The following is a 25,021-nucleotide window of genomic DNA, read 5'->3' as shown; positions in this document are numbered from 1 at the left end:
AGGCGGGCATCGTGATGATGAAAAATAGAAAAGATTGTATTCACTTCATTGGTACATGGTTTTGACTCTATCCGAGTCTCGAGCGGTTCTGATTAACAGGGGGCCAGGACGGCCTTAAATCCCCTCGTGGTGGCCGATGTTTCCTTCAGGGAAGTCCTCTCTCCTGGTGGTCAAGTTGAGGACCTCCTCTCCCTCGGGTCTTCCTTCTTGGTAGCTCGCCGTTTTCGTCTGCTCCGTAGAGGTGAGACGCTTTCTCGGGGATGAAGGGGATTATCTCGTCACGGGAAAAGCGCTGGGGCTTGCTTCCCACATTGGAGAGATACAGATTCCAGGAAGATCATAACCTGCCGATGACTCCTTCGGGGAACTTGTGGAAGTGTCAGACCTCTGTCGGGCGGTCAAGTTGACGACCTCCTCTCCCTCGGGTCCTCCTTCTTGGTAGCTCGCCGTTTTCGTCTGCTCTGTAGAGGTCAGACGCTCTCTCGGGGATGAAAGAGGATTATCTCGTCACGGGAAAGGCGCTCGGGCTTGATTCCCACATTTGACAGGTGCAGTTACAAGCCGATCATAACACTGGCTAACACTCCCAGGGTTAGTTCTAGTTGTAAAACATAAATACCCCAGAAAGTGGATGGGAAAACGGCTCCGCGGTAGCTTAATGGTAAGAGCATTGCACGCATAATGCGAAGACGTGGGATCGTTCCCCACCTGCGGACAGTTGTTTGTTCATCCATTTTCATTCACATTAATTTATCGTTTCTTTATTTCAATTAGTAAGCACAAGTAATTTGCCCCATGTTGTCCTCGGTGTCATTGTTTGTTGGCTTCTTATGATATAATGAATAAAAATCGGGCCCCTTGGTTCCCTTTCTTCTCGTTCATTACATAAGGAGGGCTCGAATCCGGCTGCCATCACCCAAAAAAGATCACGTGCTCGTGATGCCTGCGGCAGAAAAGATGTTCCACATCCGCCGCATATGTTTGTGAGTGGTGGCGCTGGCTAACACTAAGCTGAGCATTTTGAAGCATAAATACAGCGTTTTTTTTTTTTTCCCCTCAACATGTCATTTCGAGTTATAGTTAATTGCCAGCAGGTGCGCCATGATATGTAGATTTAAAAAACAAACAAATTAAAAACAGATCTCTTGTGACTTTTTTGTTTCCAAGACCCATGTCCCCCCCCCCCTCCCTTAACCCCTTAACCGTTTTATTATTTTGACAATTTCTGTGCCCAAACTGCTTATTTAAAAAAGTTATATTGAATATTTTCTTCCTAAAAAGCAAGTTATTGCTGTTGAAAAAAAAATTCAAGCACATACTAAGTCAAATTAGCATATTAAAGTTTATTATTGCTCATGATAAAGGAGGCCAGATACCTGCTGGTAATCAACAATAAAAAAAAAGAAAAAAACTGGAGCGCTGTTCGGAGAGTCTTATCAAGTGGTCAGGAAGTGTTATATTGAACGCTTTACCAGGGACGCCCAAAAACGGAAGCCGAGGAGCCTTCATGAAAATGTCTTTCACATCGATGCACCGCCAATGACGCACGCTCGTAATAGTGTCTTCTGAGCAGTCTTCTTCATCTGATGAACTGCTAATTTCGAAGTCATCGCTATTGTTTGCTTCCAGAAATGAAGTAAATTTTGGTTTCTGAATCACTATCGTCCAAAGAGCTGGACGACGGCGAAATGCTTCTTTTCCGCAACGACGGACCAGAAACACATGTCTCGCCTCTACTGGACGCCAGTTTTTTAAACACGAGTTTCCCCCCCAAAGAAATGTGAAACGGCAGTTTGAAAAAACAGAAATTACCTGCCCAGTGCTGCCATCCACAAAGTTACACACCAACTAGCCCGCAAACGAGCGTGTCTCGTTCAAAACACTCAAAAGGAGATATTATCTCGAGTTGACGAGCAAAACAGTTTTGGGACATCTCGGCAAAGACAAGCTGTGCTCGTCTGAAACGGTTAAGGGGTTAAGCAATAATGAAATGAACCCAGCGCAAGTGCTGAGAATGTGCCAGGTCAATAACTGGCACAGTAGCACATTTTGCTTGTGGCTTCCAGGTGGCTGGCTCCTTTTAAAAATTTGTGTAGAGCATATACAATGTGTGAAAGCATCACGTGAGAATGCAGTGCAAAATTATGTTGCCAAATTGAGAGCAACAATACAGTGTCTCACATGGGAGCATTCTAAAGGATTGAAGAAAGTTTTGATTAATTGAAAATTTAGTTAAATAGAAGTTCTTAAATTGAAGTTTGCATTAATCGTTAAACATAAGCAAAAAAAAAAACTGGTATCGCTTAAGAAGGATGATGCTACTTGCCTTGGCTGTTTACACTTTTCAACGGTAGTTTATTGTGGAAAAAGTCAAAGAGAGTAATGCAAAGTTAGTTCGAAACCAGCATCACTGTTGCATTTAGGTGCTAAGAAATGAACAGGCCCCAACTCAACATGTTGCAGCTGCTTATGCTGGTATTCCCCTGCCATTACGCACAGGAGACGCAGGCAAAGCTGGAGCAAGCACAGCTGCGGCTGCGAGACCTGCGTGAGGAAGCAGAGCAGGTCCGGCGTGACTGTCAGGAGATGATCAGACGTTACCAGGAGTCCGAGGAAATTAAGTCAGTTTCCTTGGATCACCAGCTCAAGGAAAAGCTGTCTGAACTTGAGGAGCAGAAGATGGAGAAGGAGAGCCAGGAGGAGGCAAGTGTGACTCTACAAATTCAGTTTCCTCTTGTAAAATGTCAGACCTAGGCTGCTCGGTAAAAGGCTGCCATTTACGGCTTCTTTTCCGAGAGCTGCCTTTGGAGAGCCCTTTGCCATTGTTAGATGAAGGGAACAAGTAGACTTACTCTTCTTTAGCGTGCATAAGTATTGTCCAAAGACTTTGATATTTTTCTATGTGAAGCAAGGCTGCGATGAGTCACTTTATGATATTTTGAATTTCTCACCCACATTTTCTCATGGATAGTGGTGCAAACCCCATGATCTTGCCCCCATCAAAATCACTCATTTGCTGTAGCATCTCGCTCAATTCAAGCTGTTGGGCACAACTGCCATGATTTGCCATGCAACAAAAACAGAACAAAAAGGAAAAGAGCACCACCTGTAACTCATGTAGGATTATACAACACATTTTAGCATTTCTGTGAGTGCTTGTGCAGGTCTTACCATAGTTTCATGGCCACGCTAACCGCAGTTAAGCTGAACCTTGGCTACAGCCTGTCGCTGTCAAGTTCAGTTAAAGGAGGCCTTTACTGCATTTATGCGTGCTACCATGGTTAACAAAGTCATTGTGGTTAGGTCTTTTGTGTGGTATTTTAGTATATCATATCATTCTTTCGCAATGTATTCAGTGTGTCCATATTACACCTCATTAGTCATTACCGTAATCTTATTACATATAGATTTTACGCACTTTATAGCGACTGTTTTTTAGGCTCCTTTACAGCCGCGTCATATCTACTTCTCAAAATTCGTTGCTTCACTGCAAACTCATTAACACTGGCCTGGCGCTCTGTAGCCAAACTTGGCCCTTGTGCCACAAAACACCACATTCATCATCATCAGGTCTTTCATGTGATGAATGTAACTGCAGTAGGTCTTGAGTGAGCATGTTCGTATAACTGGGTTATAAGCCTTTCCAAGAGCCCCTTCGTTGTCGCCATAATGCCGTCTAGACTGTTTTGAACATGTGGGAGCCCTCGTCAAAAGCACTACAAAAGCTGCCTCTCTCTCTCCCCCCCCCCTCCCACTTTCTGGTTTGTAGGTAAATATTGTTTGCCTGTTTGGAAGTGAAACATTTTGACAGAATAACTTGTTTTGTTAGGTGTAGTACATCACAGGTTTTGTATAAGATGTTATTCGCTTTATAATTGCTTGCTTGCTTTGTTTGTTGTTTGTTTGTTTGTTTTGTTTGAACATTTCAGTTCTGGTTCAGAACCCTGCTGATAACGCCTGATGCGCATTATAAGTTATGTACATGTCATGCAAAGTATCATTTTCTCTATCTTTATTGTTTCGGTGTTTTGGTGACTCCCTCAAGAAGTGATGTCCCCATTGCAATAAACTTAGTTGTGTGTCCAATACCACATATGTTGTTTGTCCATGTTCTTTTGTTTCCACGCTGTTAAAAACCAACTGATATACATAGCTCAGCAAAGCAGTTATATGAAAATATGTTTGAATAGTGTACGAGCTGTAAAATTTTGTTTTAACAGTGCATGTGAGAATTTCACTAGTTAACTGCAAAGGCCTGTCATTTTGATGCTGAAGAAAAGAACAACAGCTGCAGTACAAACACTGTAAATAGTCCAGAAAATGTTCAGGCTGGACAAACATTGCAGGTCATTGTGCTTGTTAAAAGTGTGTTGCACACATGCCAGTGCCTTTGCAAATTTGAACTGCTACAAATAATGTAACATGCCTAAGGCTACTGCTTCGTTTGCATTGAAATTTTTCCTGAGATTATCATTACTGTCAATGTATGTACTGTGAGCAGGTCAGGTGATAAGATGAGGGAACAGTCTCTTCAAAGAACGTACTATGTTTCATGCAGTTAATGGCTTGTTTGACTTCATTGGGACCATACATGTTGTCTGGGCTATGTTCTAGCAGGCTTCAAAGAACAGTATGTACACTGTACAAGCAAATGTGTCATGAGCACAGTTTTATCATATCAGTTACATCAACAAAAGGAAAAAGAAATAAAGCTCACTGAACTGTCTAACATGCCTATAAATAAGCAATTTCTATTTTACTTCCATTCAGCCTCTGTTGTAATAAATAACCACATCGAGCTCAACATAAAGAAAACACAAGGAATTGCAGGTTTACATTGATGTTCTCTTTACTTCATTATATATAGAGATTTAAGAAACATAAATGCTTCTTTATCTACATGCAAATCCAAAGAACTATGTTGGGGCTTTCTCATTGTACAGCCTCCCACATTTTTAGCTATATCGCGTGAGAACACTATATATGGTCGTCACTGAATCACTAAATATGGTCACTGAATTTTTTGCCTATAATTGATACTTCTCCTCGTTAGTTTTACATGCCATTTATCCTCGTTTCTGCGAGTTATCTTTAAGATTTATTCATTTTTTTTCCTTTCTTTTTAACTGTGGAATTATACTTGTGATATTTTTTTAAAGATTTTTTCTCTCTTACCGTTCATTTCTGATGATGTAGAAATTGGATAATATATGTCATGACTCACTGTTTGCCACGATCCTACTAGTCCCCTTTTCATGTCTTGTTAGGAGGTCCCCCCCGACAGTTGTTACTTCAGCACCTCCGAATGGGTACTTACACCCACCTTGTATTTGATTTTGTCGTCAAAATAAATATTGATTGATTGATTGATTGATTGATTGGTACGTCGTCCTGAAGGGAACATTGCATTAGACTCTTTCACAGGAAAGTGCTTAGTGCACTTGAGAGTACTTTTGCCGGTCTCGCTGATTATTGCCGCTTAAAGGCGCTAAAATGATGCGTGATGGATGCTTGCGTGATCTAGCCAAAAATGTGGGAGGCTGTACATCATGTAGTCACATATTCTGCATATATTTTTGCATACGTTTAAAAAGGATGTGCGGATATATGATGCTAGGCACCATCTTCTGCTGTGTACTTAGATTTAGGCGCACGTTAAAGAACCCCAGGTGGTCCAAATTATTCCGGAAGTTACGGCGTGCGTGCCTCATAATCAGATTGTGGTTTTGGCACGTAACACCCCATAATTTGATTTTTTGCTGTGAAATATGTCCTTTGGACACGTGTGATAAAAAGTGTTCCAGGCAATGTATGGCTAGGTCATGTGTACCTAATGTGCTCATGCTCTGTCCCCGCATATCATCATCATCATCCCTACTGATCAGTTTTTATGGCTGACTGCATTTGGAAAGTGCATGTTGGCTTTTTGAACATGTTCAGAACACTCGGGAGGATGTGATTAAAAATTTTATTTCACTTGGCCTTAGCAGACTAATCTTGCACTTTGCAACTGCAATGTTTCCTTTGTTGCCAGCAAGGCAACTGTTGGTCAACCACGTAGAACAGTATTGCAGCTGTGCCACCACCTGCTCTTAATGAACTAAAATATTTATTTTCAGGTGTACCATGTCATGAAGCAGGAATTGGAGTCACTCAAGAAGAAGCACAAGATGAGCATTGATGAGAACAACAGCCTTACTATGAAAGTAAGGGCAGTTTTTTTTTTTTTTTCTTCATTCTGTCTTTTTTGCGACATTTTATTTCTATGTAGATGTATGAAGCTATGCAGGAAGACCTTGAGTGTCTCGTGGAGGAAGGGTCAGTGTGTGTCCCCATGAGAGCATCTACTGAAACTTGCGCCACTTGACCCCATGCACACGGGCGTGGAAGAAATGTCATGTAAAAAAATCATTCTTCTTTCGCGATGTATCTGCCAAAATGATTTTCGAAATATGCCGCCGAACCGCATTAAAACTCCAGTTATGCCGATCTTGATACGCTATGCGGGCGAAAGCATAATTGTGTAGCCAGATCGGCAGACCGGCGCACGTGGCCTGAGCCAACGTCGGGCTGCAGCAGCGCCGTGCTACTTTCACAACGCGGAAATGTATTCTTAGTGGATTGGTAGATTCGGTGATATTGCTTTCAGCGGACACTGATAGTCTAAAAGCCAATGGGCAGAACTAACAGCAGAACGCCCGTCGCACCACATGCCCTAAAGCCCTGTCTCGCAAAAGTGAAAGTATTCCCTAAGTAACTCAACTGAGAAAAAAATTCGAGGACATCTAAGCACTTCTTATGAGTTGTGAATGCGAGAGCATTAATGTCCAATTAAACACCGCTGAGCAATCCCGTGATGTAAGCAATAACGTAGCGTCAAGGGGTGCGGCTATGTAAGTGCTTCATCCTCAGAGTTTAAGTTTTGCGCGCTCTGTGAGCTGCAGTTCGTCATGCCACAGTTCCGCAGGTAATCGGATTTTTATAGATCCAAAAGTTCATACAGCTTCTAGGGAAAGCTGTCTTCAATTCACCAATTATGACGAGCCCGCTGAAATATATACCATATAGACTCCTGTAAGGGCTGCTGTATTTTTTCGTGGTTTTGACAAAGTGTGGCCCTTACACAGGACCAGGCCATTTGGTTTAATTTTTCCTACTGCAAGTTTTGGGAACTTGCACACTTTCCCATGGAACGCTTTTGTTAAGTTCAACGACCTTTACTTGGATATTTTACAGTAAAAGCTCGATGATACGAATCTCACGGGGTCACGGAAATATTCGTATTAGCCGAAATTCGTATCATCGAAACACAATTAAAACTACTGTCGAATCTCGATAATTCGAACTCGAAGGGGCCCGAAAATTTGTTCGAATTAAAAGGACGTATTTTTGAAGTATTCGTGCACCATAGCACGATGCACGAACGGTGCGAGTCGTGAAATATCGCGGCGCGCAAGCGCATAGCAAGCGCGGGCCACGAAACTGCCCACGCCGGCTAACGGTCGCTTCCCGATAACGACAGAAAACAAAGCTTCAGGGAGCGAGCGGGCGGCGCCGGCACACGGGTGCGCGTGGAGACCGTTGAAGGTGAGGGAGGAGGGCGGCAGGGAAGCGGATATGGCCGCGTCAACTCCGCCGCTTCGGTGGCTCCCCTCGCCCTCCCTCTCAACTCCCTCGTAGCTCTCTCACCTTCGACTCCGTGCGCACATCTCCGTGCGCGCCCGCTGCCGTGCTGGCGCCAGCTTATTTTAGCTGCCCCCTGAAGTTTCGTTTTCTGCCGTTATCGGGAAGCGAGCGTTTGCGGGCGTGGCAGTTTCGTTGGCCCGACTGTGCCTCCGCCACTGCTTCCCTCTGCGCTGCTGCCGCAGCGTGCAAGGTCAACATGTGACTAGAAAATAGAGAAGGGTTCACTGCCATTTTATCCGCGTGGCTGAGACGTCGGCACTAGTGTGTGCTAGAATACGGTTGTTTAGAACACTCTAGTCGGCACGTACACGCTTGTTCCGGCGCGATGCAGAAACGGCGACCTTGCAATTTGAGAGAGGGAGACATTTCCGCCGCGGGTTCTTCTTTTTTTTTTTTTTTCCCCCGTTCCTTCGCGCGCGGCATTGAGGGGTCTCTCCTGAGCTTTTGCTCTATGGCGGTGTCGGAGCAATGCCGGTCGGAGGCGCCGCCGCGTTATTTGGTGCGCTGCTAAGAGCATTGTCGGTACGCGGTATGTTCGAAGTAAGCGTGTTCGAATTAACGAGATTCGACTGTAGCTAAATTAAAGAGTCAGAGGTGAAATCACTCAGGCACATGTACGTAAAAAGCATTTATTTCTTGAAGCGCCACCGCTTCAAACTCTTCGCGCCCAGTCGCGGAGTCCGCACTGTCCGGCGCCGCGCCTCCGCACCAAAAGAGAAGGAGAGAAAGCGCGTGACTGCGCGCTGTTCTCTTTCGCGGCCGTCGGTGGGGCGGCGTTTATTCGTATCAACCGACGCAGGCTGAAAATCGATTCGTAACAACCGTTCTCTAGCACGTTGCAAAGTAATGGGGCTCAGCCGGGACCACAGAAAAATTCTTATCATCCGGAAATTCGTATTAGCCGTGATCGTATCATCGAGCTTTTACTGTATTTGTATACATGGAGACTAACTAGGGGGGTATTACAGAAACGTTTCCATATGTGTGTAGATATGCATGAAAACTAACTAGGAGGTCGTTGCAGAAACGTTTCCATATGTGTGTAGGCCCGGGGAGTGCCGCGCGCTATCGGCTAGCAAGATAGGCCGTTTAGAGCGGGGTGGCGGGCGCCACTGAGCCGATGGTCATGGACCACATGTGCAGGATGTTTTGAACCATCAACCACGGCAAACGGGTGCCGACAAACGCATCACTTGCCGATCGTCACTGTTGTCGCCCCCTACCCACGGTGTCGGGGGAGCAGGACAAAGGATAAAAGGGCACGCGCCGGCAGCGCTCCTTGTGAGGCTAATGGGCAGATGGGAGTCGCGTCGCTCAGGTGGTCTTCGTCGCATAGAGCAAGCCGCCGCCTGTGTTCAAGCAATTGCGCGGCGCATCCTCTAGTTTGCAGCTTGCTCGAGTGCATGGGCCGGGTAACAAGCGGATTCAAAATGGAAGGGAAATTCGTTTCCTGGCTTTTGTTGGTGTACTTTGTTGTTGCTGTTTGTTGTTACTGGTTTGTTTATTTTGATTTGTTCGTGTTTGCTTTGAAGTGAAACTACAATATAAGGATTGGCCAGAGGAAAACGGGAAAGAGCGAAGTGAACCAATAGGAGTGACTGAAAGAAAACTGTTGGGCTGATTTGAGATAACCATTGGTTCGTGACAGTTGTGTGCTTGTAAAACTGCTTGTGATTGTTAGAGTTGTCCGGCCTACAATGCCGAGGGGCGGAGAAGAGAATTCTTGTGTGAACTGAATGGCTTAAAATGGGGAATTCGGCGATGTTTTAAGGGAGAGCGATGGGATAGCGATGAGAGAGCTGGAGTCGATGACTCCGCAAGCTGTTGGCGAAATGTACATATGTAAATAAACCTGCACATACAGAGGAGTTGTTGCGAGCCGTGTATGCAACGTGTAGCCTGACAACAAACGGAAGATTGAGGGCTAGGAGCCCGGATCAACAAGGGTGCCACCAGGAGCGACGGGAGAGCAATGGCCTGAACTCGAACGCGACACCCCCACCACCACGGACGAAACTTAACTGCTTTCCTTGATTTGTTTGTTGCGGAGAGCTTCTCTTTCTGCTTCAGCCTTCAATGTAAGGACTTGTCGACGCGGAAGTTGCGGCCAGCTGCTCACTTGCCGTGCTCGCCAGCGTACGCCATCAAACGCTTCCTTTTCATTGTGGGTATCTGGAAGCTGATGGATGAGTCACAGGAGTGGGCTGAGCTGATTGCGAAAACTAACTGCACAAGGAAAAGATGGCGCCAGCAATTTGCATGCTGCCATGGAGAAACACAGAGAAGCTGGTCGTGGCTGTTCCCTGGACGTGAGATGTCGAAGCACAGCCCCCACCATTTAGTAGCGCCATGCTGCGCATGAAAATTTGCTGATGCGACGGTGCATCAGCGCAACAAACGCGATTGCTTCTCCGATTGGATTCTCTTTTTTCCAAATTTCAGGCTGCCAAGTCGGGGTTGCAGCGCATACACGGGTGCAGCCCTTACTCGAGACTATACGTATATCTGCATTGTTCTCAGTGTTCTTTCTCCTCTGCACTGCTCATCTTGCTTTTTTGTTTGTTCTTTGTGTGCATGAGCTAGGCAGATGGCCTGCTTGGATGCCTCGCAACTTTAACAGTAAAGTAGAGCTATCATTGGGGCCAGTTGGTTATACATTATCTTGGAAAAACTCACTTTTTATGCACAGGGACAGAACTGGACGAATCACACACCACGCAGAGTGCGAAAGCCACACTTTCGCACTCTGTGTGGTGTGTCATTCGTCCAGTTCGGTCCTTGTGCATAACAGCTTGTTTTTCCAAGACAATGAATAGTAAAGATCACTGTTAGCACCTATAGCGCAACCTTTACTCCCGTATTAACAAACCAAATCTCATACTTATTGCTTAAGTCACTGATCAACTTTTAAGGTGTTTCAAGAACCAACTTTCCTCTTAAGTCATACTTTTGTCACACTTTAGTATTGATAAGTTGAGTGGCTGCAAAGGTAGCCTCATACAGTAGCTACCTTTACCTGTACCATTGCTCATACTTATCACAAGTAAAATGGACGACTGCAATGACACATTTTCCTCATAGCCTCATAGCTACCTTTACCTGTACCATTGCCCATACTTATCACAAGCAAAATGGACGACTGCAATGACACATTTTCTGAGTTCGCAGAGTTTTTGCCCGTGCAGATGAAGTCAGCAAAGACGTACAGGTATGTGGGGCCCTCGCGTAATGTTTTGAGGGATCCGCAGAACCCAATGGAGTTCTATAACGATGTGGAGTTCACCACAAGGTACCGATTTTCAAAGCATGCCGTGTTATGGCTACTCGATATGCTCCCCCTGCGTCCCAACAACGACAAACATGTCCTGCTCGAACCGCTGTTGCTGCAGCTGCTCGTCGTGTACCTGCTCACCTGTCAAAAATAGTGCCCACGTGTCTCCAGCATTTGCCTTCGTCGACTTTTCCTTCAAGTTATCCCAGTATTTTTTTTAGTTGCTGCCATGTCCGCGGCCACACATTGTGTTGGCTGTTGAACTTGGTAGCTCATTTTTACTTTTTCTTTCTGGAAATTGACGCTGCGTCATTTGTCTTGTTTTCTAGGACATCCTGGTATTTTGACAGCACGTCAATGAGTGCAGAGCATGCCTCTTTGGAAAAGTTGACTTTCTTTTTATTCATTGAGAAGACACACCGCATGCAGGCACTCAAAAAAGGAAAATAGTAGTAAAAAAAACGCATACACACAAGGCCGCTCAAATGATTAAAAAAATGTCTGCAAATAAGATGTCCGGCAGTCAGAAAAGAAAAACAAGAAGCAAAATGCAGGCACGAATATAAGGCACTAAAAGACGATAGAAAAAACAAGAAGCAAAGCTCATGCAGTCACTTAGAGGTTAAAGAGGCTAACGAGGAACGCACCACGCCAACAGAATGACTGCTATAGTGATCCCCACAGTATAGTGATGGCTGCCACTTGAGGCCAGACAACAAAATTGGCCTACATTACTCCGCTTCGTTATGCAGTTTCTAAAGGCTGCAACATTTCGTTTCGATGTTGCGCTGAGGTTGCGATCATTTGTTTTTGCTTCAATTTACGACAGAAGATTTAAAACTTTTCTAGCCTCCCTCTCATGATTCTTACTTATTCAGAAAAGTGATAGTTTCCTAAGTGGGCCTTAGGTGGAATATTTGAAACTTTCCTTCAACTTTCCTCAAACTTGTACTTTTCTCCTACTTCTAAAAGTTGCTTCATTGTAAAACTAAAGTTCTCTTCTTGAATACGCTGGTTAGCGCTCATAATCTTCTTTCGAGATATTGGAGAGGTTTAGGTTTTCTGCACCCAAAGTCAGGGGATGCAAACGCCTGGCGTGCAGAAGAATGCAAAAGGTATACAAAAAAATGCAAGTAAGGCTTAGGGATTTGGGGACACAAAGATGCTTGGTTGCGCTTTTTATTTTTTTTACTCCTTGTTATATTTTGTTCAAATTACCCAGTTTTGACACATCAAGTTTCAGATAAGAAACGTTTTGATTATATATGGGGTTTTATGGCGCAAGGGCCAAATATGACCAAATATTTCCCTCCGTATTGAAGTATGGGCACTGGCTGGGGCTTGTGAAGCTGACAGTTAATGTCACATTATGCATTGTTGTCTCTAGTGATAAACCTAACAATTTTTATTTTTTTTCAGAAGTTGTCAGAAGTCACCGCATGCATTAGTATATGCATATCTGCATAGGCTATTGCTATCACTGTTCTTCACTTTCAACAAAACTGTTCTTTCTCTCTCTCTCTCTCTCCTTGATTTTTCAGTACGAGTCATTTTTTTTATTGCCCCACTAACTACAATGTTCTCTGCATAAAAGTGGACAAGATGGACTAGCATGAAAGCCATACTTTGTACACATTTGCATGCAGATACACAACCTCGAGAAGGAACGCCTTGAATACGAGCAGACATTGAGCAAGCTCAAGGAAAAGCTCAACTCGCTAAAACAAGAGATTGTTGACCTGAATGGGAAACTTGATGAAAAGAGGAATGTAGAGCTTCAGCTGGAGAGGTAAGCCTTTTTGCTTGTTTTCGTATTTGCTGCAATGTCCTTTGGTGTCCTTTACTAGACCAGGTTCATTAACTCCCTGTAGTTTTAAATTGAAGTTTGCACCTTTGAGCTGTGCAGATGTCTGGAATAAATTACAATAATAAATTCTTATGAACATTGCAAATGCATTATTAAGATTAAGACATGCTGATACTTGGTTTCATAATGTACCATTGATAAAAAAAAATGCAGTTCGAGTAGAAAAACAATAATGGAAACATTTATGCATAATAGTACCTAAAAATGTGAAGTCTCATCACTCCGTTATTAGTCATTAATATGCTGTTTCACCAAAACATCATATATAAAGAGAATCATGGCATCATAGACCGGAAAATCTTGAAATGCAAAAGTGCATTGTATTTAGCTTGACTTGCTTGTATATCAGTTCATGTAGATCATGAACAGCATCATGATCCCTGATCATTATACCGTGTTGTGTTCTTGCATTATTTTTTGTGCTGTTTACTTGCTAAAGTGCAGAGGTGGTACCAAGGCTCTACTTGCATGACTTCCGCAATGCTTTCACAGTAACCTCAGATTTTGATGGCATTTAATTTTACTTTGGTTTAACATTTCCTGTATGTAGGCCAAAAGGAACCTCTCCGTGGAACCAAAGTGCTGCGTAATCAACATTTTAGCATACTGTCATCACGTACTGTGCTTCAGCAGATGAAGTAAAATAATGATGTAGTGAAGAATAAGGTGCGTTCTACATCGGCGTTATGCATCCCCAATGAATGACCAACACTAAATGCTGTGGCGCCATCTGCTAGGGGCATGCAGTCCATGGGACACACCAGTGCGATTATCCTTCTCTCTGCATTTCCAGCTCATATTAGCTGCACTCACTCAGTGATACATAATCCTATGTTTATGTCCACTGCAGGACGAAGGCCTCTCCCTGCGATCTCCAATTACTCTTGTCTTGCGCTAGCTGATTCCAACTTGCGCCTGCAAATTTCCTAACTTCATCACCCCACATTGTTTTCTGTCGTCCTCGACTGCGCTTCCCTTCTCTTGGTATCCATTCTGTAACTCTAATGGTCCACCGGTTATCCATCCTACGCATTACATGGCCTGCCCAGCTTCATTTTTTCTCTTTATGTCAATTAGAATATCGGCTATCCCCGTTTGCTCTCTGATCCACACCACTCTCTTCCTGTCCCTTAACGTTAAGCCTAACATTTTTCGCTTCATCGCTCTTTCTGCAGTCCTTAATTTGTTTTCGAGCTTCTTTGTTAACCTCCAAGTTTCTGCCCCATACATTAGCACCGGTAGAATGCAATGATTGTACACTGTTCTTTCCAATGACAATGGTAAGCTCCCAGTCAGGATTTGGCAATGCCTGCCGTATACACTCTAGCCCAATTTTATTCTTCTGTAAATTTGACCTAGATAAACATTTGACCTAGATAGTAATTGACAAGTAATTGACCTAGATAAACATACTGCTTTACAGACTCTAGAGGCTGACTGGCAATCCTGAATTCTTGTTCCCTTGCCAGGACATGGAACATTATCTTTGTCTTCTGCATATTAAGCTTCAACCCCACTCTCACACTTTCTCGATTAAGGTCCTCAATCATTTGTTGTAATTCGTTTCCATTGTTGCTGAACAGGATAATGTCATCTGCAAACCGAAGGTTGCCGAGATATTCGCCGTTGATCCTCACTCCTAAGCCTTCTCAGTCTAAGAGCTTGAATACTTCTAAGCAGCAGTGAATAGCATTGGAGAGATTGTGTCTCCTTGCTTGACCCCTTTCTTGATAGGTAACTTTCTACTTTTTTTGTGGAGAACCAAGGTAGCTGTGGAATCCTTGTAGATATTTGCCAAGATATTCACATATGCCTCCTGTACTCCTTGATTACGCAATGCCTCTATGACTGCCAGTATCTCTACTGAATCAAATGCCTTTTGATAATCTATGAAAGCCATATAGAAAGGTTGACTGTACTTTGCAGATTTTGCGATTACCTGATTGATGACATGGATATGATCCATCGTAGAATATCCCTTCCTGAAGCCAGCCTGTTCTCTTGATTGACTGAAGTCAAGTGTTGCCCTAATTCTATTGGATGAGACTTACTTTCTGTCAAATTCGATAATTTCGTAATTCGTTTATTCGTTAGATGCTCCCCACTGAATCTGAATTACCTGTTGGAGACTGTATTATGACGCTGTACCATGCACATTATCAAGCACAGTAGTCAAAGGGGCCCTCTTTTGTTAGAACTCTATTCAAAGAATGTTCGAGCCCACTTGGAGTTCGAATTAACAAGGTTTGACTCTACTTGGTTTGTGGCCCACCATGTAACATCTTTTTCGCTCATGTTCCTAATGTACCCTTGCGCCATCCTCGCCCATTACCATAATTCCACTTATCAGCTTTTATAGCTAACTGCATTTTGGAAGGATATGTAGGCTTGCTGAACATACTCAGAATGCTCAGAAAGGGTGGCAGAAAATTCTATTCATGACCTCATCATTTTTATGTGCTACACAGCATAAAAAGCTCAAGGTAGTTTTGCTTGAGCTTATGTTTTATGGTTTTCTCATGACCCCTGTGGGCTATGCAAGAAATAGCAGCAAGTCTCCACACGTATGGTACTCTTGTGGTTTACATGCACTTTTTTTTAGCCTGTGATTATACATTGCTAAGATTTTTCTTACAAATGAGTATTGTGGCTCTTTGAACTTAACATCAAATCCACAGTGCATATACAGTGAACTCCCGTTAAGACGAACTCAAAGGGACCGTGAAAATTTGTTCGTTTTATCAGAAGTTGTCTCAACCGAAGTGGCCTCGAAAAAATAAATGGCAACATAACCACATGCACCTAAACATCCTACTTCAACACGGTAAATGAAGGAGACTTACAACAGGAGAAAATAACAAAAAACATTTATTCGAGCTCACCTTACTGAAAACCACCCTCAATTTGAACTGTTGCTGGGCTTCAGCCAGTCCGTGATGGATGCTTGCCGCTTCGTGGCAAATTGGCGAGCAGACACAAACGATGCCATTTCCCCTAAGGACTTTAAAAATCCTTCTGTACCCTCGTGCTGCTGAAAAAAAATCACCAGCGAGTTCAAGTAGGCATCTGCTGCCTCGCAGGACACAGGCACGGGCCTTGGATTAGCATCGACCTCGTCGTCATCAGAGCAGCCTTCAGAAGACACCTCAAGCACTTCTTCGATGATGGAGTCAATTGTGTCCGCCCTACACGTTTCCACGTCCTCGTCGACGCTGACGTAGGTGCTCATGTCCACGACGACGCCTTTGCTCCCTAGTGAAGAAAGCAATGCAGCCTCCTCCTCGTTGTCACTGCCGCAATCCTGGGTTGGACTGTCAGGTGCGCTGTCATCGTCTGGAGCCAGTAGCGCACCCAGGATCTCTGCCAGGGGGGGGTTGACAGTTTGCCAATACCATCTAAACAGCACTAATTTCGATTTCTTCACGGGAAATTGTCAAAAAAATGCGCTTTTTGCGAGTGTGCAAACGATTGCGCGTCTTACATCTTAGTTGCAGTACTCAAATGCGTAAGGAAAGAAAAGGGGTTAAACAAAAGGGGGGGTTAAGTCGGCCTCAGGGGGGGGTTACAACCCCCGAATCACCCCCCGTCGGTGCGCCACTGTCTGGAGCGACAAATCCCGCATGGCGGAATGAATTCGCAATTGTCGCTTCAGTTACTTGGCTCCATGCATTGCTCAGCAAATGCACAGCAGCCAGAAGGTCCACCACGTACTGCTTATTGCTCTCCAAGCAGAGCAACATCCTTTGGAGAAGTGATCGGCGGTAGTGCCTCTTGAGACTGCTGATCACTCCCTGGTCCATGGGCTGGAGCTTCGCCGTTGTATTCGCGGGCAGAAACTCCACACGAATGGCTTCAAGTCCGGCGACTTGCCCATGACCAGGGCAGTTGTCGACAAGAAACAGGACACGCCTTTTTTCTTTTACGAAACGGCGGTCCATATCCCGCAGCCACTGCTCAAACAGTGACCGAGTCATCCACGACTTGGCGTTGGCCGTGTACGTCACCGGAAGCGTTTTGATATTCTTGAAGCAACGCGGGGACTTCGACTTGCCAATAACAAAAAGCTTCAGTTTGTCAGTTCCGGTCATGTTGGCGCCAACGAGGACGGTAATCCTGACTTTGCTGTGCTTGCCCCCTGTGCAGCTGTCACCAGCAAGCGCGAGCGTCTTCTGCGGGAGCATCTGATAAAAAACGGCAGTCTCGTCCACGTTGTAGATGTCCCTGGGGTTATATTCCCGTAGAAGATCCTTGAGCTTCGTTAGCCTCCAGTCGTTGCATGTCGCTTCATCAACGGCGGCGGACTCACCGACGATCGACCGAAAAACCAGCCCGTGCCTTTTGCGGAAACGGTCAAGCCACCCATCACTACACGAGAATTTTAAGTTCATCCGGAGGGCAACTTCTTCTGCCTTTGCTTTCAGTACAACACCGTTGACAGGCAGATTTGCACTTCTAGCTCGCTGGATCCAAGCCAGGAGAACATCTTCTAAACCCTTGTTTGCCGCAGTCCGCATCTTCTTCCGTTTCGGCGCAAACTCGCCATCGTTGAACGCGGCGGTTACTCGTGCCTCGTTCTTATTGATTCCTGCCAACGTGCTCTTTGCAATTCCATACTTCCGTGCAATCTCAGTTTTCGAGGCTTTGCCGGCTTTTACATCAGACAATATCTCGGCCTTCTTTGCAAGCGTGATGGGCTTGCGCTGAACACTTGCCCTAGCAGACATACTAGCCCTTGCAACGAGGCAAAGAAAAGAAAGCGTGCGAGCGAGACACAGTTCGCAGCCGATCGCTGTCGAGGCAACAAAGAGAATGAGGGAACGAAGGACGGGATGGACGGGGCGCGGCGGTGGCACGGTGCGGTGGCCGCGGTGGTCACGTGGTCCGCGCGTTGTAGAGTGAGTCCACATGCTCATGTAGACAGCAGTCACTCCGCTTTTTTTTTTGCCTTGTTTTTCTCCTTTCCTCCTCTCGCGGTTTTTCTCTCTGCCCGCGATGTGCGACGCGCGCACGCCTTCGAGCGAAGCATGCGGATCGCGGCAACGACGGCTCCAAACCGGTCGGCCCGGTGGAGATTCCCCCTCGCTCTCTCTCTTGGCTCCTTTTGTTGTGGTTTTGTTTGCTTTACTGCTGGCTCCGCATTCCCATGCGCGGGTGCTTTTTCTCGCTTCTCTCGCGTGCCGTTCTGTCAGGGGAAGTTCCTTTTGTTATTTTCCCTTTCCCGCTTGTCGCATGAATGCCCTACCAAGCCTGCGCAGGGTCACGAGGCGGCGGCGGTCAGTTTGAAAGTTCATCTTAACCGAAGAGTGCGTCTGAGATGGTTCTTAAGCGGATTTTTTTTGCATTGAGTCTATGAAAAACCAAACAATCGATACCATGTTGTTCGTCATAAGCGAGAATTCTTCTTAACCGAGTTCGTCTTAACGAGAGTCCACTGTAGTAGCAAGATCGACGTGGCTGAATTTTTGTACTTTCTGAAGGTATATCTGGGCCCAAAACGTTTTTCTAACTGCCTTAGTGCACATCAACGCAGACTTCTTATTGGCTCCACTAGAGTACATCCTGCTAGAGTATGAATAAGTTGCACCAACGTGCGCACTGTGCTCCCACCACATAAATAACCAGCACCCCTCATTTTGCAAACTTACACCCATCCTGACATACTCTTTTGGTGGAAAGAGGCTGAGATCTCAGTATCAACGCCAAAAGAGCAAGTCCTGTTATGCAACTAGGTTCACCTAGTAATGCGGAGGTTGTGTATTCAGCTCCCACCAGCGGCAGGTTGTTTCTTTTTCATTCAGATTCATTTCCCTTTACCTTATGATTTCTACATTTCGATTAAAACAACAAGTCATTTCTCCTATGCTTTTTTTTTTTTTTTCCTTGGCTGCAGTTTCTGTTGGCTTCATAATGTTGTGACTAACAAAAATCGGGCCCGTCGGTTCCCCACCTTCTTCTAGGTTCACCTAGAGTTGCATAAGCAATGGAGAGGTTGTTGGCAGTCGCTGTTCACTTATTTAGATCAAAGACAACAACCATCATTACATATGGTGTGTTGTGGCATCCTCAGACCATCTAATGTAGGCAAGAACCATTCAGAGGGATTCTTCTACTGCTTGGTTCCCAGATCTTCTTTATTTGAAGGAAGCAGTTCACAGGAGTCAACATCTTGCTGTTTGGCCCACTTGTTGGAAGCCAAAAAGAACTTTGCAATGGATCCCTTTTACAACAAAGCAGCTTTTCTTTACAATAAGGGGTTGCTGTCACTTATGGTTGAGTGGTAAAGGCTGACTGTGGCTGTCATGATAATGTGTGTGATAGCATGTCAGAGATCTTTGTGAATTTATCTCCTGCACTGTGTTACATGAAATCCTGTGGGACCTTCTTTTTTTGGTTAAAGGACTAATAATAGGAGCTATCTTCCTCAACATACTTATTTAGCAATTGACTGAAAACCTCCTATTACGGCAACACTCTGATGCATTTTCTCTCCAGCAGCTGCTTAAAGGGAAACTGAAGTGAATTTCATTTTTGTATTTATGCTTTATGGCACATCATCATCATCATCAGCCTATACACCTACACCACGGCGCTACGTCACGAAAATGCGGTGGCGCTGTCGTCGGAATTTAGTCTTACTTCGTAGGCACTCCTCCGCCGAGCCGCCGCCCGTGTCGCGCCTACCACATCAGCCGCTGGGTTTCGCGGGTGGTTGTACGGTTCCATCTGTGAGGTCTTTATTCTATGATTTTACAACGAAGGAAACGCAGTTTGTCGACGAGCTGAGTTGTGTCAAAATACACACGAGGCTAACGTTTTCTTAGGTTTCCTGTTGATGAAAACCGTCGCAAGCAATGGGCCGCCGCGGTAAAAAGTAAATAAAGGTTGGATTCTGATACCAGATCATCCATTATGCGCAAAACATTTCGTAACCGTTAAGCTTCTCTTTTATTTTGAGTGGCGTGCATTAGCCAACGTATCATCTTAGGATCGTTATTAGCGTGTCATTACAATTTCTTGCCACACTGTGGGAAAGCTAGATTAGGATTAGCCTTGAATGTAGGTTGAGCGAGCAAATGCCCCACAAAGCACGTCGCATTCAAATTTATTTTCATCTCAAAGAATTGAGCCACCTGCAGTGTAGATATCCTATCACATGTTCACATACACAGGCAGCACGATCACAGCTGCGTTAATTGCAGTGTGGATGGGGCGCCTAAACGTGTCAATTTCGAGCGCGAGATAAAATGTACAGTGTTAGTACAGAGTTGGAGCGATCAGACGGCCGCGGCCAACAGCTCAGATTGCGCGTGCCTACACAGGCGGCGGCGCCGTAGGGCCATAACCTCGCCGGTCCCATCACTGAGGCGATTGCTTCTATCGCCGCTCATGGCGATGTAGAAATCGGCTACAGCTTGTTTTTAACATGAAATAGTTCTTAATAGAAAAACTATCTCGAATTTGCGCGTGTTTCGTAAAGCAGCGCCCAGTACTAAACCAGTGGCTCGATCAGGAGCAACGAGGTGGCTCGGCTGGCTTGCAAGTACTACGTTTCATTTGATATTTGCACCAGCGACACCGATAAAACCAATTCATATAAGCCCACGTTAATCGTGTTGTCAAAAATAAGCGCACTATGATGAGCTGCAGGCCAGGTCGCAAGCGCTGTCGGCCATCACTGCAGTGGTCAGCGAGCTAGGCCTAGCGTCTCGTTCGGCCATATCTTGATGGGGGTGAAATGCAAGAACGTGCACTGGGTGCACATTAGAGAACCTGATGTAATCAAAATTAATGCGGCGCCCCCATTACCGTGTGCTTCATAATGAAATCGTGGTTTTAGCACCCCCCATCCCCACCTCCCTAAAAAAAAACATGCGCCATCCGCGCGTGCTAGCGGGGGCGGCGAACGTCTGCGAAGCCTACGCGACGTCACTATAGGGCCTAGAATATATCGACAGTGCCTACCGCTGTTTACAAACATGGTGTAGGTCTATATGTCCACTGCAGGACGAAGGCCTCTCCCTGCGATCTCCAATTACCCCTATGGCACATCATACAAGTTGCTAAATGTGCCATTCTGCCAAAGTTCAAAGGTGTAATTTATTTATGCAAGGATATTGCTCGCAACTTTATTGGCGTTGACATGAACTGCTGCCAGCCACTAGTCAATAGCATGCGTGGGTTTGGTTGACACCGTCATATTATTGTCAGCCGTGCCACCATTCAGTGCAGTTATTCTTCATTCCATTTTCATAGCATAGATAGTTGCAGCAACAGTTTGCTAATCAGTAGTAATCAGTGCTGTCCTGTATGACATAGTCTAGGTAACGCCTTGACTCTGCACCATGAAGTCAATTTGAAACCATGTGACGAGATCCAGTGTGGAGGAACATGTACATACAGGAGCCTGGATTTATATGCATTAAAGTAATATAGTTTGTGAGCACGCGCACATGTGTGCGTAAGTGCAGCATACATCCTCATTGTTATAGGCCCTCCACCAAGTGCAAGTGCTTTATTGAACTAATTGAATTTTTCAGTGTCAGTTGCGTCAGACAATTCGTAAATTACGACTTACTCATAAGCTCCAGACATGAATATACGAGAAAACATATTTCTGTTATGCTGAAACTAAAAGACAAAGCCCTTTTCCAGCTGCCATTTGAGGTCTGTCTGAGTGACCGCGGCTGCTAGGTGGCGGTACTGTTTTTGGACAGTGTTTGCCATAATGTTGATTACGGGCGCAGCACATGCTGTGTGACAGATGAAACGGGGAGAGCGTCCACACATCAAGGACAGATACATTGTGTACGCATGTACGTCGCACACGCACGCACTGTGCGGAAGTGTAGCATACGTCCTCATTCTCCTAGGCCCTTTGCCAAGCGCAAGTGCGTTATTCCTTTTCCAGCTGCCGTTTTAGATCTGTCTGAGGGGCCGCGGCCGCTAGGTGACGGTACTGTTTTTGGGTGAGCGCGAGCCCACGAAAAATCCCGGCCAACTAGAGGCTAACAGCTTCACTGTAAAGGCTGTGTTGGCCGTGTACTTTGCGTGCAGATGTCTTCTCATCCACTTCTATTTTCTGTGATGCTAGTTACCTTAGCCAATGTAATGAAGCCAAGCCAAACGCACCCTGCAGCTCCAGCAGCACCTACTGTAAAATATATATTGCAAGCTCCTTGCTCACGATTGGCTGTTATCCCTATATCATTGAGAGTGCAGGAGGTACAAACAAAAAAATAGCATGCCACAACAGGCTATTGCAACATTGGTGAATATGCACGCATATGTTGCAGTAAGCTGGAAAAAAAAAAAACAGACCATACTTATGCTTGTCAGCGTGTGCTAGTTCACTCCTAGGTGCTTCTGTGCCTCATGAGGAATGACGGTTAGCATCTACAAGGGATGCTCTCCAGCGCGCACTCACTCCTGGCAAAACGCCTTGACAGACATTGCTTCGGGCTTCAAAATGCATAGTCTGGATTTGGCTACTATCCGTCAGGTGCAGGAGAAAGCTGGACTGGAACATACATGCGCTTTGAAAGAGCACGCACGCGTACTCCACCCCAGCCATGCATGTAGTAGCTGCGTAGATGCTGCCGCCACTGCAAGGTTCCGTGATGCTCGGACAATCGCGTTCTCTGACCTCTGGGTGACGTGGCTCCAGGCATGTGGCGACGTGAGCCAGCGTTAGTGCCCCTGTCTGACTGGTGCAGTTGTCCACGCTTCATGTGCTTTGCTGCGCACAAGCTGTCGCACGCCGTCCGCCGACGCACATAGACACAATCTTACGCACCTCGGCAAGCATACATGTGGTCTAAAACGATTTTGACGATTTTGTACAAACATACTGAGTCGTTAGGGTAGGTCCATGTGATCATTAAGTGATGCATTTAAGCAGTCTGCGTAAAGCATGTAATTTGTTATAAGGTTTCAAAAATGTGCATCGCTGCCTATCACAGCGGCACGGCTCCCCTGAGTTTTCACCCACCCCCTTACAATAGACATAGTTAGCCCAGTTGACGTCAGTTGGGCGAGCTATCTGATTGGCTATCGAGGTTGCATCATTGATAATTTTTGCAACTTTATGGTGACCAAATGTTGTTCATAATAGTTGGAATGTTGGTAATTTGTTTCTATTAAAAAAAGTAACAGAAAGTGAATACACAATGACAATTGATCACTACACTCAAGCACTTCCGGCATAGAGCAAGTGTCGTCTGCTTTGTTACAATGTGCTCCGTGTTGACGCAAGCTGTGCAGTCAGTGTTGGTCTCTAGGTTCCTTTTCACTGGGACCATTAATCGCCCTTGTTGCGTTGTGGGATGCAAATCTAGCAAATGGTGAAATGTCAAGCTATGACATAGTGTCACTCTGCAAGGCAACAGGCGAGTGGAGGGGCTGCAGCGCATTAGGCTGTCGGTATCCGGTCGGCGCCAGGATCTACGCATTTGCGGCCGTCATTTCACTAGAGGAATACTACAATAGAGAGTTTTAGCATGTCCGGTATTCCAGTAAACGCAGGTGGACTAAGCGTTTTGCCAGTTGGACGGAGGCACAAACGTGAGCGGCATGCAGGGTACAGCCACCTGGTGGCACAGAGCTCAACCAGACTAACACAGAGCGAATATAGCAGTGACCATGTGTATTCTACTTTGCTGCTGGTGTAAATTTTCGGCAGCAGCGTAATCATGAATACTTTGTCTTTTTAAATGTTTAAAATGTTTTACACTTGGCTACAGTAATATTAGCTCTGGGTTTGGCTGATTAAGCTCTGCGCCACCAGGTGGCTGCACCATGCAGGCCACTCACATTTACGCTAAAGCTCCTTCATCGCAGTGGTAGTAATATGGGGAGGGGCTTTAGTTTACACCTCTGACCATTCGTCAAGACGCCCAGCTCGCCTGTGTTCACTGGAATGCCGGACACACTCGGTGCTGCGACAGAACGCTTGCAACGCACTCTGCTTGGATAACTCTCACTGGGTACTGGTAGTCAGGCCGATAGTGGAGAGGTTGGAGTGGCTTTGTGTGCTGACACTGGAAGTAGATGACACAACGTCACCTCATGACGCAGAGCCAGTTAAGGCGGAGCTTAGCCCTGCTTGCTCAGCAAATGACTTGAGAAAAAGCATGGCTAGGGGGAAGAGTAACTTGTAATTGACCGTAGCTCTCTTAATATGAGATGCTCTACTTAATTTATGACACAAATGTTTTACTGTAGCTGTACCCTACGTATCTACAAAATTTGCCCAAACTGGTTCAGGGACCCTTTAACAGTGACAAGCTGTTCTGCTGCCGTAACTGCTGACTGTAAGTTAAAAAAAAAAAGAAACTTTGATAAGAAAAGATGCTCTGATAAAATCCTATCTCTACTGAAAAATAAACACCAAAAAACACCCTCTAATTTTGCCCCAAAATAAATACTCTCTCGAAAGACAGAACCCTAGTCACAGCTATTGGTGAGCCACCTGTTACGACTGGCATTTAGCACAGTTGTGCCCGTCAGCTGTTTTAGACAAAGAATGCTGCCCTGACAAACCTGGCGGGATGAAATGTCATTCATGCCCTTCGGTGCCTTGCAAGGCCAGGGAGCTCGCGACTAGACCAGCGTCACCTGAGACTAATGGACATGCATTATGTTTCGTACCTTTGGCGGTCTGACAGCTCAGAGCTGATGGGTGAGACTGATTCTGAGTCATCAGTCTCGTGCGTCGTTAAACGACATCATCGCTCTTTTCCATCACGATATGGACTGTGACAGTCAAACAAAAGAGCTAGCTCACTTGAGATGACGACAATGCCACCCTTCGTGGAGACGCTATTTAGCGTGAAGGCCCATCTCTCTGTCAAGCTGATCTTAATGAAAAGCCCCATCATTCTTGCCAAGGGGCCAACGGCAAGACTTTTCGTGGGAACGTATAAAAGCTGAGATTCCCAAGTCGCGAAGCGGTTGCCCGTATGTGGGGGCAGTTGGGCAATCTTGGAGTCGTAATCTGGCGGAACGGTGCATCGTCAGGGGCGGGATTTTGCCAACTTTTCGGCGATTGTGATTGGACAAGAACAACAACAGTGAATTTCCCGACAAAAGAAAGGGGGGAAAGGGAGGGCTTAAAAAGCGGTGCTGTGAGGGTGCTTGTTCGTGGTCATACTTTGAATCTCTCAAAATGTAAATGCTGTAAATAAACCCTTTTTCGCTCC

General features: G+C 45.4%; 1 protein-coding gene across 3 annotated transcripts in view; it reads left to right on the top strand.

The window, feature by feature from the left end:
* LOC119464887 (coiled-coil domain-containing protein 186) overlaps positions 1-25,021 on the top strand; it is an 86,328-nt gene that overhangs the window by 18,688 nt on the left and 42,619 nt on the right. For all 3 annotated transcript variants that reach the window (XM_049665472.1, XM_037725765.2, XM_049665467.1), the window contains exons 6-8: positions 2,500-2,703; positions 6,120-6,206; positions 12,604-12,746. In XM_049665472.1, coding sequence (XP_049521429.1) covers positions 2,500-2,703; positions 6,120-6,206; positions 12,604-12,746 — 434 coding nt within the window. The remainder of the gene's footprint in view (positions 1-2,499; positions 2,704-6,119; positions 6,207-12,603; positions 12,747-25,021) is intronic.

The sequence above is a fragment of the Dermacentor silvarum genome, chromosome 1 (assembly GCF_013339745.2).
Source record: "Dermacentor silvarum isolate Dsil-2018 chromosome 1, BIME_Dsil_1.4, whole genome shotgun sequence".
Classification (NCBI taxonomy): Eukaryota; Metazoa; Arthropoda; class Arachnida; order Ixodida; family Ixodidae; genus Dermacentor; species Dermacentor silvarum.
This window is presented reverse-complemented; position numbering and strand designations above follow the sequence as displayed.